Below are 17,959 nucleotides of genomic sequence, written 5' to 3'. Positions count from 1 at the left end.
AAGATGCAAAGATCATTGCCAAAGGTGCAGCAATCTCTTCCCTTGCTTCCTGTAGTAACCTTGGTATATCCCGCAGGGGACTTACCTATCCTCGTGTGTTTCAAAATTTCTAGCATGTTCTCCTTCTGAACATCAACCTATTCGAGCATATCAGCCTGTTTCATGCTATTCTCACAAACGACAAGGTCCCTCTCACTAGTGAATAGTGAAGTAAAGTATTCATTTAAGGATCTCCCCTACCATTTCCGACTCAAGGCAGAATTTCCCTCACTATCCCTGTTCGGACTTATCCTCATTCTGGCCATCCTCTTGCTCCTTCCATCAGTGTAGAATGCCTTGGGTTTTTCCATAATTCTACCCACCAAAGCTTTTTCATGCCCCTTTCTAGTTCTTCTAAATCCATTCTTCGGTTCCTTTCTGGCTACCTTGTAACCCTCTAAATCCCAGTCTGATCCTTGCTTTCTCAACCTTAAGTAAGTTTCTTTCTTCCTCTTGACTAGATTTTCCACATCTCTTGTCATCCAAAGTTGCTTCATCCTACCATCCTTTCCTTGCCTGAGTAGGACAAAACTATTCAGAACTCTCAGCAAGTCCTCCTTAAACAACCTCCACATTTCTGTCATGCATTTCTCTGAGAGTATCTGGTCCCAATTTAAATTCCCCGGTTTCTGCTTGATAACATTATAATTCCTACTCCCCCAATTAAATACTTTTCCATACTGTCTGCTCCAATCCCTCTCCATGACTGTAGTAAAGGCCAAGGAGTTGTGATCACTATCACTGAAATACTCTCCCACCAAGTGATCTGACACCTGACCTGGTTCATTGCCAAGCATCAGATCCAATATGGCCTCCCCTCGAGTCAGCCTATCTACGTATTGAGTCAGGAATCTTTCCTGGACACACCTAACAAAATCTGCTCCATCCAAACTATTTGCAATAGGGAGGTTCCAATCAATATTAGTAAAGTTGAAGTCCCCCATGACAGCAACTCTGTTGATTCTGCACCTTTCCAAAATCTGCCTGTGTTGCAGTGCAGATTGGGAGGGGAGTTACAGGAACTCCCAGTAAAATGACGACTCCTTTCCTATTTCTCACTTCCACCCATAATGATTCATTGGACAAACTCTCCTCAATGACATCCCTTTCTTCAACTACTCTTTTGATTTGGCGCTACTTTTACGTTTATCATTTTTAAAAATTTTACAGGGAATTTAACAATTGTACAATTATTTCCCAATTTTTCTTTGCTCCCTTCTCTTCATTTTATACTTCCCTGAATTAAAATGGGCAATTCAGTTTTGGCCTGTTGAAGATGCTTTATTTTCACAACATTGCCATTGATGGTCAACTGTAAAGGCTCTAAATTCCTGGATCCTCTCCATCTCTCTGATTGTTTTTTCTTGCTTTATAATAGTTCTTAAAGCTTTCCTCTGACCAAGTGTTTAGCCACCTGCTGTAATATTTCCAAAATGACCAAGTGTCTAATTTTGCTTCAAAATTTAGGACATTCATTACATATAGTTGTTGGGCTAAAAACATACTGATTTCGGAAGTAGTTTTTGTATTTAATTGAAACTAATTAGTGAAGTAATTTCCTGCCACTATAATGGAAAACAGCATATATAATTTTCATAATTAGTTTGTGTTGATTTCTGGAGGAATCAGAAACAAAATATTGTTTGAATTGTAATAGAAATCCTGCTTGAACTGCCTTTATCTTGTCTACGTGCTATTGTTGTTTTTATTGTGGTCGTACTGAATTAGAACAGATACCCAGAAAATATATTCCATGTAGTCTACAATTGTGACAGCATTGAAAAATAAATTATTAGTTGTTGAAATATTTATTTTGTTGTAAATTAGTTATTGCAACAAAGTTGATTGCATCAAGCTTTGACCAGCTTTTCGCACAAAAAAAATTGAACCAACTTAACATAATTTTCCACCAGTAAAACAAACCAAATACTCGTTGAAAATGAAATAAAAATTAGGAATTATAGGTTGTAATGAAGTACAGTAACATAGCATTGTGTCAGAATGTTGTTATATTTCATAATTTATTTTTCTGCATATTTTTATATAATATTTCCATTCTCAGGTTTCAAGAAACTGTGGCTGATTTGTCTTTCTGCCCTTCCTGTTCAGATATAGTCCATGAGAATTTGAAAATAGGTTCAGATGGTGAGAGTGACCAAGCTTCTGGAACGTCATCTGATGAGATACAGTCACCTACCCGTGTTCGTATGAGGAACCACTTACACAGGAGAATCTCTGTGGAGGTAGGTTTTGTAGAACAATTTACGAAATGCAGTTGCCTTAAATTTACCATTTGATTGTGTGATCAGTTACATGGTGAAGTTGCATTTGCTCAACTCTACATTAGGAAACTAGACAGTTGTGTATGGATCTAAGTAGAATAGGCCTTCAATATGCAATAATAGCAGAAGTAGAATATCTATACAAGTGTATCTTTTATTTCATGCACATCATTAACTTCTTAATTTTCAGTTATGCATGATCTTAAACTGCAATTTTGCTCGTGCTGCAACTGATTTAATAAAAAGGAAAATACAGTTAAATGATCACAGTTTATTGAGCGACCAATTAAATGCCTTCAAAGTTGAGAAAAATATCTAAAGCAGCAAAATGAATAAGTGGAACTATCATGGAGAAATCACTCTCTTCATTTGGAAGCTACCACTTACAAATTAATAGTACAAAGCTCACCAAGAAAATCTGTAATATTTAGAGCACAGATTTTAGATGCTATTTTCCTTTCTTGTCCAAGTAAGTACATGGAGCTAAAAATTGCATTCAACGAACACACAAGATCTTGAGGGATCTTGACAGAATGGATACAGAAAGGATGTTTCCAGTTGTGGGAGCATTTTCAATTGGAGTAATGGTTTAAAAATGAAGGGTTGCCTTTTTAAGACTGAGGTAAGAATTGTTTCATTGAATCTTTGGAACTCTCTTCCTCAAAAGGTGGCGGAAATAGGTCTGTGAGTATTTTTAAGGTAGCAATAAATAGATCCCTGATAACCTTTCACTCCCTGTTTATCAGGAATAGGCAGATATGTGGTATACTCTGATCTTATTGAATGGCTAAGCAAAGTTACACAACCTTAGGGAAAGGGCACTGAATTCTATGCTCAAGTCTTAGTGTAGTGCAAGAAATTGCTTTGAAAATAGCTTCTACATACAGATCCTGGAATTTTCATTTGGACCATGGGATTTTTCACATTGCAAACATGCAATAAAAGTATGTATTGTCACAATCAATTAGAAAAGTCATCTGAGAATAGACAGAATTGAAAAATAGGAAATCAAAAATTAAATATCTCACTTTTAACAATATGCTACACATTTTAGTGGTTATGTAGAAATTTTGAGGCAAAGTTGTTTGACCTTATTTTAGTTTGTATAGCTGAGCAGATCTGAGTATGCTTGCCATCTTGCTCAGGGTCAGTTGGCCAGGATCACCTCAATTCAGGTGCTGATCATCAAAAAGAATCATAGAGATGTGCAGCCTGGAAACACATCCTTCAGTTCAACTCGTCCATGCCAATCAGACATCCTAAATTAATCTAGCCCATTTGCCTGTACTTGGCCCATATCTCTCGAAACACTTCCTCTTCACATATCCATCCAGATGCTTTTAAATGTTGTAGTTGTACAACCTCCACCATTGGCAGATCATTTCATACACACACCATGCTCTGTGTAAAAAAAGTTTCCCTTTAGATTCCCTTTTAAATTTATCCCCTTCACCCGAAATCTCTGCCCTCTAGTTCGGGACACTCCCACCCCAGCAAAAAGATCTTGTCCATCTACCCTATCCATGTCCCTCATGATTTTATAAACCTCTATAAGGTCACACCTCAGCCTCCGATACTCCAGGGAAACTGCCTAGACTCCAGCTCAAACTCTCAACCGTGGCAACATCCTTGTAAATCTTTTCTGAACCCTTTCAAGTTTCACAAAATCCTTCTGATCAGAGGGAGACCAGAATTCCATACACTATTCCAAAAATGGTCTAACCAATGTCCTATACAGCCGCAACATGACCTCCTAACTCCTATACTTGACACTGTTACCAATAAAGGAAAACATACCAAACACCACCGTCACTACCCTATCTACCTGCGACTCCACTTTCAAGGAGTTTGAACCTGCACACCAAGGCCTTTGTTCAGCAACACTCCCCATGACCTTACCATTAAGTAACTAAGACCTGCCCTGTTTTGCCTTTCCAAAATGCAGCACCTCACATTTATCTAAACTAAGCTCCATCTGCCACTCCTCGGCCTATTGGCCCATTTGTTCAAGATGCCGTTGTACTCCGAGGTAACCTCCTTCATTGTCCACTACACCTCATATTTTGGTGTCATCTGCAAACTTGCAACTATTGCCTCCTATGATCACATCCAAATCATTTACATAAATGACAAAAAGCAGTGAAGCAAGCACCAATCTTTGTGGCACACCACTGGTCACAGGCCTCCAGTCTGAAAAGCAACCCTCCACCACCAACCTCTGTCTTCTACCTTCAAGCCAGTTCTGTGTCCAATGGCAAGTTCTCCCTGTATTCCATGTGATCTAACCTGACTACTGGTCTATCATAATGAACCTTGTCCCACGCCTTACTGAAGTCCATATCGATCACGTCCACCGATTTGCCACCATCAATTTTTTTCGTTATTTCTTCAGAAAACTCAATCAAGTTTGTGAGACACAATTTCCCAAGCAGAATGCCATGTTGACTGTCCCAAATTGGTCCTTGCCTTTCCAAGTACATGTAAATCCTGTACCTCAGAATTCCCTCCAACAATTTGTCCACTACCGATGTCAGGCTTAGAGGTCATAGTATCCTGACTTTTCCTTATTACCTTTCTTAAATAGTGGCACCACGTTAGCCAACCTCTACTCTTCTGGCACCTCACCTGTGACTATTGATGATCTAAATATCTCAAGGGGCCCAGCAATCACTTTGCTAGCTTTCCACAGGGCTCGAGGGTATAGCTGATTAGGGGTGATTTATCCACCTTAATGCTTTTTTCAGTGATCAAGCACCTCTATCTCTGTAATGTAGACATTTTTCAAGCTGTCACCATCTACTTCTCCACATTCTGTGTATCTTCCGTGTCCTTGTCCACATTAAACACTGATGCAATATACTTGTTTTGTATCTCCCCCAACTCCTGTGTTTCCACACATAGGCTTGTGGGGCCCTATTCTCTCCCTAGTTACTCTCTTATCCTTATGTGTTTATAAAATCCCTTTGAATTCCCCTTAACCCTATTGCAAAGCTATCTCATGTCCCCTTTTTGCCCTCTTGATTTCCTTCTTAAGTATACTCCTACTGCCTTTATATTACTGTCAGGATTCACTCCATCTCTGCTGTCTATACCTGATATATGCTTCCATTTTCTTGATCAAAACGTCAATTTCTCTAGTCATCTGGCATTTCCTGCACCAACCAACCTTGCAGTCTCTGGATATACTGTCTCTGCACTCATTTTTGAAGGCTTCCCGTTTTCCAGCTGCCCCTTCACCTGTGAACATGCGACCCCAATGAACTTTTGAAAGTTCTTGCCTAATAATGTCAAAATCGGCCTTCCTCCAATTCGAACTTTAGCCTTCGATCCAGTCTAACCTTTTCCATCATTATTTAAAAATTAATAGAATTATGGTCGCTGGCCCCGAAGTGCTCCCCCACTGACACCTCAATCACCTGCCATGTCTTATTTCCCAAGAGTAGGTCAAGTATTGCACCTAGGTAAAACAATGACTGCAGATGCTGGAAACCAGCTTCGGGATTAGTGGTGCTGGAAAAGCACAACAGTTCAGGCAGCATCCGAGGAGCAGGGAAATCGACGTTTCAGCCAAAAGCATTTAATCAGGAATACAGACTTTCTCATCCACATACCAAATCAGAAAATTTTCTGTATACGCTTAACAAATTTCACTCCATCTAAACTCTCAAAAACTATGGCAGTCATCGTCTATGTTTGGAAAGTTAAAATCCCCTATTATAACCACCCTATTATTCTTACAGAAAATTGAGATCTTACAAATTTGTTTCTCAATTTACCTCACTCAATTTACCTCAGACTATTGGGGTCTGTAGTACAATCCCAATAAGGTGGTCATCCTTTTCTTATTTCTCCGTTGACCACCATGCCAGCTGAAAGACCACCATACCTGGTGTAAAGAAATTCAGCATATGATTGAACATAGAGCTTTACAGCATTTCGGCCCTTGATGTTACGCCGACCTGTAAAACCAATCTGATGCCCACCCAACCTACACTATTCCATTTGTCTATCCAGTGACCATTTAAATGCCCTTAAAGCTGATGAGTCTACTACTGTTGTAGGCAGTGCGGTCCACACCCCTACTATTCTGAGTAAAGAAACTACCTCTGACATCTGTCCTATATCTATCACCCCTCAACTTAAAGCTATGCCCCCTCATGCTAGCCATCACCATCTGAGGAAAAGAGCTCTCACTGTCCACTCTCTAACTTTCTGATTATCTTACCTTGGTTTCTTTAGCAATTGGCGCTGGTAGAAAAAAAATGAATGTATGTGTTCAATTGTCTGCAAGTCAATTATCCTTATTAATAATTTTCTACTTTAACCATTTGTTCATATTTGAATTAATTCGGGCGGCACAGTGGCTCAGTGGTTAGCACTGCTGCCTTACAGCACCAGGGTCCTAGGTTTGGTTCCAGCTGTGGGTAACTGTCTGTGTTTAGTTTGCACATCCTTCCTGTGTCTGCGTGGGTTTCCTCTGGGTGCCCCGGTTTCCTCCCACAGTCCAAAAATGTGCAGGTCAGGTGAATTGGCCATGCTAAGTTATCCATAGTGTTAGGTGCATTAATCAGAGGGAAAATGGATCTGGGTGGGTTACTCTTCGGAGGGTCGGTGTGGACTGGTTGGGCTGAAGGGCCTGTTTCCACGCTGTAGGGAATCTAATCTAAAAGCTGTGGAATTGCTCATGCTAACAGTTCAGAAGAAGGGTCTTTGCTGCCCTCATGTGGTTAATTTTAGTTTAAACTGCAGGACTGAGTTATTTGTCATGGATGTTCCTTCCGTGAAACAGATCATGCAGGAGATGGAGTTAGTTATCAGAATTAAAGATGGTTACAAATGATAGAAGCCATGGCCGACCTGAATTCATCCATCCGTCAGCTTCCTTCTCCCATTTATAGAATCCTCTGAAATTTTTAGATGAGTTCAGGGCCCTCATTTTGGCAACTCTATCTGGTACTTACCAGTAACCTGTCACTGAAGCTAAATTTGGCTTCCACCAAGACCATTTGACTCTTGACCTTAATGCCCCTTAATGGCAGATGTCTTTTCCATAGAATGAGAGATTTAAAGACTTAGAGGGCTTTTTTTTAAGGTGAGAGGAGAAAGATTTTAAAACAACGTGAGGGGTAACGTTTTTACACAGAGAGTGGTTTATGGGTGGAATGAACTTCCAAAGGACATGGTGGATATGGACACAGTTACAATGTTTTAAAAGACACTTGGATAAGTACATGAATAAGAAATGTTTGAAGGGATGTGGTGCAAGCATGGGAATGTTTAGTTTGGGTCTATGATTGGCATGGACTTATTGGACCCAAACGGTCTGTTTCCATGTTGTATAATTCTGACTCTAAAAGCTTAACCGGGCCAGTAATATAAATACTGTCACCAAAAAAGCAAGTCAGAGGCTAAGAAGTCTGCAGTGAGTAATTCCTCTCAAAGCCTGTCTACCACGTGCAAGCCTCAAGTCAAACACACAATGGAATCCTCTCTGCTTTCCCAGATGAGACCAGCTTCAACATGACTCAAGAAGCCTGATATCATCCAAGATATTGCAGCATTTATTTTGGTACTCTTTCCACACCCAAAATATTAATCACTCACATTATCACACCAGTGTATATCATGCACAAAATGCACAGCAACAATCCTCCAGGTCATAACTTTCAAACCTGTGATCTGTACCATGTAGAAGGAAGTGTGTAGGAGGTACATGGGAACACCACTACCTGCAAGTTCCCAGCCAAGCTGCACACAATCCTGGCTTTGAACTATTTGCCTTTCAAAATATATTGTTACTGAGCCAAATTCCTGGAACTCAATTCCAAACAACGTAACTACACTACAAATACTGCAACCATTCAAGAAGATGGCTCACCATCAACTTTACAAGGACAATTAGGAATGAACTGAAAATGTTAATCTTGCCAGTGTTGCTCATATTTTAAGAACAAGTAACTGGACAACCGATGGCAAGTAACTTCCATCTAGGTTCTCCAAAGCCTGTGCACACTTGAAAATAAAAGTCAGGAACCTGACAGAGAAATCCTCACTTCTCCAGCAACTGTCGAAAACTCAACTCCCTCCAGGAGAAAGCAGCACCCTTGATGGGCATCATTTGATTTCCACTACCAATGTACACAGTAACATCATACAACATTTATAAGATGATTTACAGTAGTTCACCGACCTTTTGACAGCCAAACCTGTAACCATAGGCACATGAAAACATTGTAACCTGCAAGTCTCACTCCCAATTCATACACATTCTTGCCTTGAAATTATATCACTGGACCTTCATCTCAACTCTGTCAAACTCTTGGAAATGCTGACCTGTCATTAACTGCCAAAGTTTGCAGGTGAGTTCACCAAGGAGTCAGCATGTAGCTGAGGAAGAGAAGAGGCTGAAAATAGACAGTTGGAGAAATAATTGCAAAGCAGTTCAGGTATGATAGGGTTGTGACTCTGAATTTGGAAGGCTCTTTGAAATATTGGGCCAATGATTTGTTTCTTTTTCTATTTTCAGGATGTCAATAAGAGGCTATCACTGCCTGCAGACATTAGATTGCCTGATGGATATTTGGAAAAACTGCAGATGAGTAGTCCACCTTTTGATCAGCCTATGAGTAGAAGATCCCGCAGAGCTTCTCTAGTGAGTTTTTGTTGCCAGTTATTGATTATCAGCATTCTAATATTGTGAAATTTGTTACCTTTTGACCACCATATTTCCTCTTGTTTAAATCCTGGATTTTATCTATCTACCATGATTCTAGAAAGTTTTGTAAAATAGCTCAATTTGTTTATCCCTGTAAATACACACTTTGCTATTTGCAATAATCATAAATCCTTTCATAATCCCTCAATCTGTCAAACTGCCTTGTAAGATTCTAGCTTCTAACGTTTCAACTAATTTATTGGAGGAGTCAACAGGAAAATACAAACACAGTCATGGTTTGATTACTCTGTGGAGTTGATTCTTGGTTACAGTGGTAATTGGTGATTGAGAATAACCCCTTCCACCTCTGTTGTATGAAAAGGAGAACAGCCATGTTCTTGGATGCAAACTATTGTCTGGTTACCCCTTTTGTTTATGTAAATGTTACATGTGTAAAAACATGATGTGCAATAAATGTATATACAACAGAAATGATCTGTAGTGCCAAAATAGGGTTGATTTTCCTCTTCTATTGTGAACAAAAAAATGCCAGACCTCTGTTATGTTGGGGCTTTCGCCTTCATGCATATGACTGGAAGCAGTAGTGACTAAGAATCCAAGCCATCTATCCTGCCAAATTCTCGCTGAGAACATTTAAATTAACTGAAAACAAATGCTGCTGGATTCTGGTGCATCCAAAATGTATATCACAGAGTAGCCAATGCAGTTGAAGAACTTTGAGGAACAGGATCTGTCCCTCTATTGTTTGTCCCTCTGGATAAACTTTCAGGATGAAATATCAATCAGAATATTGCAACAATGTTAAGGATCATATCAAAACGTATCACGTTTCTTATGTAAAAGTGCTGATATATATTGTACATTATCCTTGAAATTAGGCACAGATATTATCAACTGCCAAACTGGGTAGTGACTAATGGTAACCAGTTGTCCTTCAATGCATGCAAAAGAACTATCGTAACAGACTTGAAACATTAATCCTGTTTCTGTCTCCACAGATGCCGCCAGACCTGCTGAGTGTGTCCAGCATTATCTCTGTATGTCCTCAGCTCCATGTCTGAAAATGGACATTAGATTTGACTATATTAATTTGACCTAACTGGTTCTTCATGGGTCCCTTAAAAGGTGCATATCTAACTAGTTTAAGGCACAAGAGCTTGAAGTCACCTGGCCAGTGTTAGCCAGGCTGATGATGAATCTTCCTTTTATTCGGCAACCATTTTTATTGTTTCGCTGCTACTCAAATTTCCACTTGCAAAATCATAATTTGAAACTTTGAAATAAAAGCACAGTTCTGGAAATACAGATATCAGCATATACAAATAGATAAGTGAGAAGTTGGCAGTTCCATTTAGCCTCCAACGTGAGAGAAAACAGCTCCAGCCGATTCAGCCTCTCCCGATAGCTCAAATCTTTCATCCCTGGCAACATCCTTGTAAATCATTTCTGCGTCCTTTCAAGTTTCACAATATCCTTCTGATAGGAAGGAGACCAGAATTGCCTGCAATATTCCAAAAGCGGTCTAACCAAAGTCCTGTACAGCAGCAATATGACCTCCCAACTTCTGTACTCAATACTCTGACTATTAAAGGGAAGCATACCAAATGCTGCCTTCACCATCCTATCTACCTGCGAATCCACTTTCAAGGAGCTATGAACCTGCACTCCAAAGTCTCTCTTTGTTCAGCATCACTCCCTAGCACCTTACCATTAAGTGTATAAATCCTGCTAAGATTTGCTTTTCCAAGATGCAGCACCTCGCATTTATCTGAATTAAACTCCACCTGCCATTCCTCAGCCCATTGGCCCATCTGATCAACATCTCGTTGTAATCTGAGGTAACCCTCTTGACTATCCAATACACCTCCAATTTTGGTGTCATCAGCATACTGACTCGCACTACCTCTTACGCTCCCATCCAAAACATTTATCTAAATGACGAAAAGTAGCGGACTCAGCACCAATCATTGTGGCACTCCACTGGTCATAGGCCTCCAATCTGAAAAACAATCCTCCACCACCACCCTCTGTCTTCTACCTTCGAGCCAGTTCTGTATCCAAATGACTAGTTCTCCTTTTATTCCGTGAGATTAACCTTGCTAACCAGTCTCCCATGGGGAACCTTGTCAATTGCCTTACTGAAGTCCATACAGATCACATAATCTGATCTGCCCTCATCAGCCCTCTTTGTTTCTTATTCAGAAAACTAAATCATGTTAATGAGACATGATTTCCCATGCACAAAGCTGTGTTGACTGTTCCAAATCAATCCTGGTCTTTCCAAGTACAAATAAATTCAGTCCCTGAGAATTCCTTCCAACAATTTGCCCACCACCAATGTCAGGCTCACCGGACTATTGTTCTCTGGCTTTTCCTTGCCATCTTTTCTAAATAGTGGCACCACATCAGCCAATTCCCACTCTTCTGGCACCTTATCTGTGACTATGGATGATCCAGATATTTCAGCACAGGGCCCAGCAGTCACTTCCCTAGCTTCCCAGAGTTCTAACGTACACCTGATCAGGTCCTGGGGATTTATCCACCTTTATGCATTTCAAGACATTAAGCACCTCCACCTCTGTAATATGAACATTTTTAAAGTTGTCATCATTAATTCCCCACATTCTATATTTTCCATTTCCTTCTCCACAGTAAACACTGAGATAAAATACTTGTTTAGTATCACCCCACAGCTCCTGCACTTCCACACATAGGCTGCTTTGCTGATCTTTGAAGGGGCCCTATTCTCTCCCAAGTTATCCTTTTGCCCTTAATGTATTTATAAAATCCATTTGAATTCTCCTTACCTCTATTTGTCAAAGCTATCTCATGCCCCCTTTTTTGACCCCCTGATTTCCGTCTTAAGTATACTCCTACTGCCTTTATACTCTTCTCCGGATTCATTCGATCTATCCTGTCAATACCTGACACATGCTTCTTTCTTTTTCTTGACCAAAATCTTAATTTCTCTCGTCATCCAGCATTCCCTACACCATCAGCCTTGCCTTTCCCCTAACAGCAACATTCTGTCTCTGGACTCTCGTTATCTCATTTTTGAAGCCATTCCATTACCTGTCAACATCTGCCCCCAGTCAACTTTTGAAAGTTCTTGCTTAATGCTGTCAAATTGGCCTTTATCCAGTTTAGAATTTTAACTTTTAAGATCCAGAATGCCCTTTTCCATCACTATTTTAAACTAATAGAATTATGGTTGCTGTCCCCAAAGTACCTCCCCACTGACACCTCCATCACTTTCCCAGGAGTAGGTCATGTTTTGCATCCTGTCTGGTAGGTCTGCAGCATGGTGGCTCAGTGGTTAGCATTGCTACCTCACCATGCCAGGGACCTGGGTTCGATTCCAGCCTGTGGCAACTGTGTGGAGTTTGTACATTCTCCCCATGTGTGTGTGGGTTTCCTCTCACAATCCTAAGATGTGCAGGTTAGGTGGTTTAGTCTGGGGTAAATGTAAGGGAATGGGTCTTGATGAGTTACCCTTCGGAGGATCGGTGTGGACTTGTTAGGCCGAAAGGCCTGTTTCCACGTTGTAGGGATTCTATGTTCTATTTTGAAAAGCTACATCCATAAACTGAATTGGAAAATTTGCTTGTGCACACCTAACAAATTCCTCTCAGTCTAATCTCTTAACACTGGCAGTCCCAGTCTATGTTTGGAAAGTTAAAATCCCATATCATAGCCATCCTATTATTCTCACAGATAACTGAGATCTCCTTACAAACTTGTTTCTCAATTTCCTGCTGACTATTAGGCGGTCTATAGTACAATCCCAATAAGGTGATTATCCCTTTCTTATTTCTCAGTTCCACCTAAATAATTTCCCTGGACGTATTCCCAGGAATATCCTCCCCAAGTAGCCATAATGCTGACCCTTATCAAAAAAGCAACATCCTCCTCTCTTGTCCCCCCCTTTCAATTCCTCCTACAGCACTAAGCTGCCAGTCCTGTCCAACCCTGAGCCATGTCTCTGTATATGCTATTTTATCCTAGTTCCATGTTCCTAACCATGCCCTGAGTTCATCTGCCTTCCCTGTTAGGCCTCTTTCATTGAAATAAATGCAGTTTCATTTATCAGTCCTACCATGTTCACTGCTTTGTCTCTGCCTGCCCTGACTGTTTGACTCACTCCTTCTCCCAACTATGCCAGTCTCAGATTGATCTTTTTCCTCACTATTTCCTTGGGTCTCACCTTCCACCTTACTAGTTTAAATCCTCCTGAGCAGCTCTAACAAATCTCCTGGCTAATGTATGAGTCCTCTTCCAATTCAGATGCATCGTATCCTTCTGATACAGATCACTTCTACCCCAGAAGAGATTCCAATGATCCAAAAATATGAACCCTTCTCTCCTGCACCAGCGCCATCCTTGGACTTAGAGTGGGAGAGATGTAGTGATTGTAATGAGGTCAGCCAGGTGGACCTCATAAAAGGAATTACCTGATTGGGGCTGTTAACCTGTCCAATCAGGATGCCCTAGCTGACTTCAATGCAAGTCTATCCTTCCTTAAATATGGAGAGCAAAACTGTGCACAGTATTAACCTATGTGTAGTTTCACTCAAACTCCTAGCAAGAATTCTTTAATCTTGTACACATTCTATTTACAATGAAGGCTAATTTACTATTTGCATCCTGAATTGTTTGCTGTGCCACCATGTAAACTTTGAGTAGTTTATCCAAGTCTTTCTAAACATCAATATTTACAAGTTTCACACCTTCATCTAAAAAAAACTTTTGTTTCTTCCAGTTGAAATGAATGTTGTCACACTTAGCCACACTATGTTCTATATACCACCTTGTTGCCCACAACCCATTTACCTCTGCATTTTTGCGTCTTGGATTTCCATTAAGCTTTGTATTTTCAACAAGCTCTCTATCTCTTCATCCAAGTATTAACAGACATTGCAATTTGCTGAGGCCCAACACTGATGCTTGTGGAACATCAGTGGTTACAAGCTACAAATTTGAAAATGCCCCATGTATTCCTCCTCTGTGCTCCCTGTATGTTAACCAATCCACTATCTATACTACTCCAAATCAAAGAGCCCTTGGCTTATAAATTAGCTTTATCAGAAACAAAAACAGAAGTTGCTGGAGAAGCTCGACTAATCTGGTGGCATCTGTGTAGAGAAATCAGAGTTAACATTTCGGTTCCAGTGACCCTTCCTCAGACTGTTTTCTTGTAGACCCTTCCAGTTCTGAGGAAGGGTCAATGGACCCAAAACATTAATCTGATTTCTCTTTACGGATGCTGCCAGACCTGCTGAGCTTTTCTATTAACTTCTGTTTTTGTTTCTGATTTACAGCATTTGCAGTTCTTTCAGTTTTTATATTAACTTTATCTTTTTTTCTCTTGTTAAACGCCTTTTGGAATTCCAAGTATGCTACATACACCGCCTTTTCTCATCTACCCTATTTATTACATCTTTTTTTTAAAAAAATCTCAAATTGTTAAACTCACTTGCCTTTCGTAAAACCATGTTGCCTTTGTATGATCTTGCTTAAAGACTTTGTATGTGTATTGTTAGGACTTCATTAATAATAGATTCCAACACTTACTTGTGGACTGATATAGTATCTTTTCTCATTTCTTGATTCAGTGTTATGTTTGATAATTTTCAATCGGTTGTAATCATTCTACAGTTTAAAGAAATTTGGAAAATTTAAGCAACACATCACTATTTCTGTAGTTATTGTCTGTAGAGAACTAGGATGTAGGCCTCAAGTCCTGGGATATGGTCAGAGATTAGACTCTTCAGTTTCTCCCATACTTTTCTCTCTGCTGGTGTTAATTACCTTATTTTCCATATTATCCCTGAGGTTGCGGTCTCCTCTCCTATGAAGACTGAACAAATATTTCATAACTATATGTCTACCATTTCGTTATTCCCCATGAAACCTTACATGTCCCTGCTGTTAAGGTGCCAATATTTACTTTCAATTATAAGGTCATAAGATGTGTAGGTAATTCAGTCCATTAAGTCTGCTCCCCCATTCAGTGAGATCATAGCTAATTTGATAATCCTCAACTCAATGTTCCTATTTTTTCTCCATAACCTTGATTCCCTTACTGACTAAAGCTCTTTCTTATTTTGGCCCAAAACATATTTAATGACCCAGCCTCAATATCCCTCTGCAGTAAAGAATTCCACAGATTTACACTCCACAAAGGAGAAATTAGAACATAGAACAATACAGCACAGAACAGGCCCTTCGGCCCACGATGTTGTGCCGAACATCTATCCTAGATTAAGCACCCATCCATGTACCTATCCAATTGCCGCTTAAAGGTCGCCAATGATTCTGACTCTACCACTCCTACGGGCAGCGCATTCCATGCCTCCACCACTCTCTGGGTAAAGAACCCACCCCTGACATCTCCCCTATACCTTCCACCCTTCACCTTAAATTTATGTCACCTTGTAACACTCTGTTGTACCCGGGGAAAAAGTTTCTGACTGTCTACTCTATCTATTCCTCTGATCATCTTGTAAACCTCTATCAAGTCACCCCTCATCCTTCGCCGTTCCAACGAGAAAAGGCCGAGAACCCTCAACCTATCCTCGTACGACCTATTCTCCATTCCAGGCAACATCCTGGTAAATCTTCTCTGCACCCTCCCCAAAGCTTCCACATCTTTCCTAAAGTGAGGCGACCAGAACTGCACACAGTACTCCAAATGTGGCCTAACCAAAGTCCTGTACAGCTGCAACATCACTTCACGACTCTTGAATTCAATCCCTCTGCTAGTGAACGCTAATACAACATAGGCCTTCTTACAAGCTCTATCCACCTGAGTGGCAACTTTCAAAGATCTATGTACATAGACCCCAAGATCCCTCTGTTCCTCCACCTGACTAAGAACCCTACCGTTAACCCTGTATTCCGCATTCTTATTTGTTCTTCCAAAATGGACAACCTCACAGTTGGCAGGGTTGAACTCCATCTGCCACTCCTCAGCCCAGCTCTGCATCATATCTAAGTCCCTTTGCAGCCGACAACAGCCCTCCTCACTGTCCACAACTCCACCAATCTTCGTATCGTCTGCAAATTTACAGACCCACCCTTTGACTCCCTCATCCGAGTCATTAATAAAAATTACAAACAGCAGAGGACCCAGAACTGATCCCTGCGGAACTCCACTTGTAACTGGGCTCCAGGCTGAATATTTACCATCAACCACCACTCTCTGACTTCGACCGGTTAGCCAGTTTTCTATCCAATTGGCCAAATTTCCCTCTATCCCACGCCTCCTGACTTTCCGCATAAGCCTACCATGGGGAACCTTATCAAATGCCTTACTAAAATCCATGTACACTACATCCACTGCTCTACCCTCATCCACATGCTTGGTCACCTCCTCAAAGAATTCAATAAGACTTGTCAGGCAAGACCTACCCTTCACAAATCCGTGCTGGCTGTCCCTAATCAAGCAGTGTCTTTCCAGATACTCATAAATCCTATCCCTCAGTACCCTTTCCATTAGTTTGCTTACCACAGATGTAAGACTAACTGGCCTGTAATTCCCGGGGTTATCCCGATTCCCTTTTTTTGAACAGGGGCACAACATTCGCTACTCTCCAGTCCCCTGGTACCACCCCCGTTGACAGTGAAGATGAAAAGATCATTGCCAACGGTACTGCAATTTCCTCTCTTGCTTCCCACATAATCCTAGGATATATCCCGTCAGGCTTGGGGGACTTGTCTATCCTCAAGTTGCTCAAAATGTCCAACACATCTTCCTTCCTAACAAGTATCTCTTCTAGCTTACCAGTCCGTTTCATACTCTCCTCTTCAACAATACGGTCCCTCTCGTTCGTAAATACTGAAGAAAAGTACTCATTCAAGACCTCTCCTATCTCTTCCGACTCAATACACAATCTCCCACTACTGTCCTTGATAGGACTTACCCTCGTTCTCGTCATTCTCATGTTTCTCACATATGCATAAAATGCCTTGAGGTTATCCTTGATCCTATCCGTCAAAGATTTTTCATGCCCTCTCTTAGCTCTCCTAATCCCTTTCTTCAGGTCCCTTCTGGCTATCCTGTATCCCTCCACTGCTCTGTCTGAACCCTGTTTCCTCAACCTTATGTAAGCCTCCTTCTTCCTCTTTACTAGACATTCAACCTCCCTCGTCAACCAAGGCTCCCTCACACGACCATTTCTTTCCTGCCTGATAGGTACATACATATCAAGGTCACGTCGTATCTGCTCCTTGAAAAAGTTCCACAGTTCCACCACATCCTTCCCTGACAGCCTATGCTCCCAACTTATGCTCCTCAAATCCTGTCTTACAGCATCGTAATTTCCCTTCCCCCAATTGTAAAATCTACCCTGTTGTGCGCACCTATCTCTCTCCATAACCAAGGTGAAAGTCACAGAATTGTGGTCACCATCACCAAAATGTTCACCCACTAACAAGCCCATCACTTGTCCCGGTTCATGACCGAGTACCAAATCCAATATGGCCTCCCCTCTGGTTGGACAATCTACATACTGAGTTAGAAAAGCTTCCTGGACACACTGCACAAACACTGCCCCATCCAATCTACTTGATCTAAAGAGCTTCCAGTCAATATTTGGGAAGTTGAAGTCGCCCATGACTACGACCCTGTGGCTTCTGCACCTTTCCAAAATCTGTTTCCCAATCTGTTTCTCCACATCTCTGCTGCTATTGGGGGGCCTATAGTAAACACCCAACGAGGTGACTGCACCTTTCCTATTTCTGACTTCAGCCCATACTACCTCCAAAGGCAGATCCCCCTCAAACTTCCTTTCTGCAGCCGTTATACCATTTCTAATTAGCAATGCCACCCCCCCTCCTTTTTTTACCACCCTCCCTAATCTTACTGAAACATCTGTAACCAGGGACCTCCAACAACCATTCCTGTCCCTCATCTATCCACGTTTCCGTGATGGCCACAACATTGTAGTCCCAGGTACCGATC

At 41.0% G+C, this 17,959-nt stretch overlaps 1 protein-coding gene across 4 annotated transcripts in view; it reads left to right on the top strand.

Annotated features, from left to right (window-relative positions):
• The window catches only part of cdk17 (cyclin dependent kinase 17), a 227,588-nt gene that overhangs the window by 134,305 nt on the left and 75,324 nt on the right, over positions 1 to 17,959 (top strand). For all 4 annotated transcript variants that reach the window (XM_060843053.1, XM_060843052.1, XM_060843055.1 and 1 more), the window contains 2 exons: positions 2,149 to 2,282; positions 8,848 to 8,973. In XM_060843053.1, coding sequence (XP_060699036.1) covers positions 2,149 to 2,282; positions 8,848 to 8,973 — 260 coding nt within the window. The remainder of the gene's footprint in view (positions 1 to 2,148; positions 2,283 to 8,847; positions 8,974 to 17,959) is intronic.

This window comes from Hemiscyllium ocellatum, chromosome 23, assembly GCF_020745735.1.
Source record: "Hemiscyllium ocellatum isolate sHemOce1 chromosome 23, sHemOce1.pat.X.cur, whole genome shotgun sequence".
Classification (NCBI taxonomy): domain Eukaryota; kingdom Metazoa; phylum Chordata; class Chondrichthyes; order Orectolobiformes; family Hemiscylliidae; genus Hemiscyllium; species Hemiscyllium ocellatum.
Note: the sequence above shows the minus strand (reverse complement) of the source record. Positions and strands in the feature narration are given on the sequence as shown.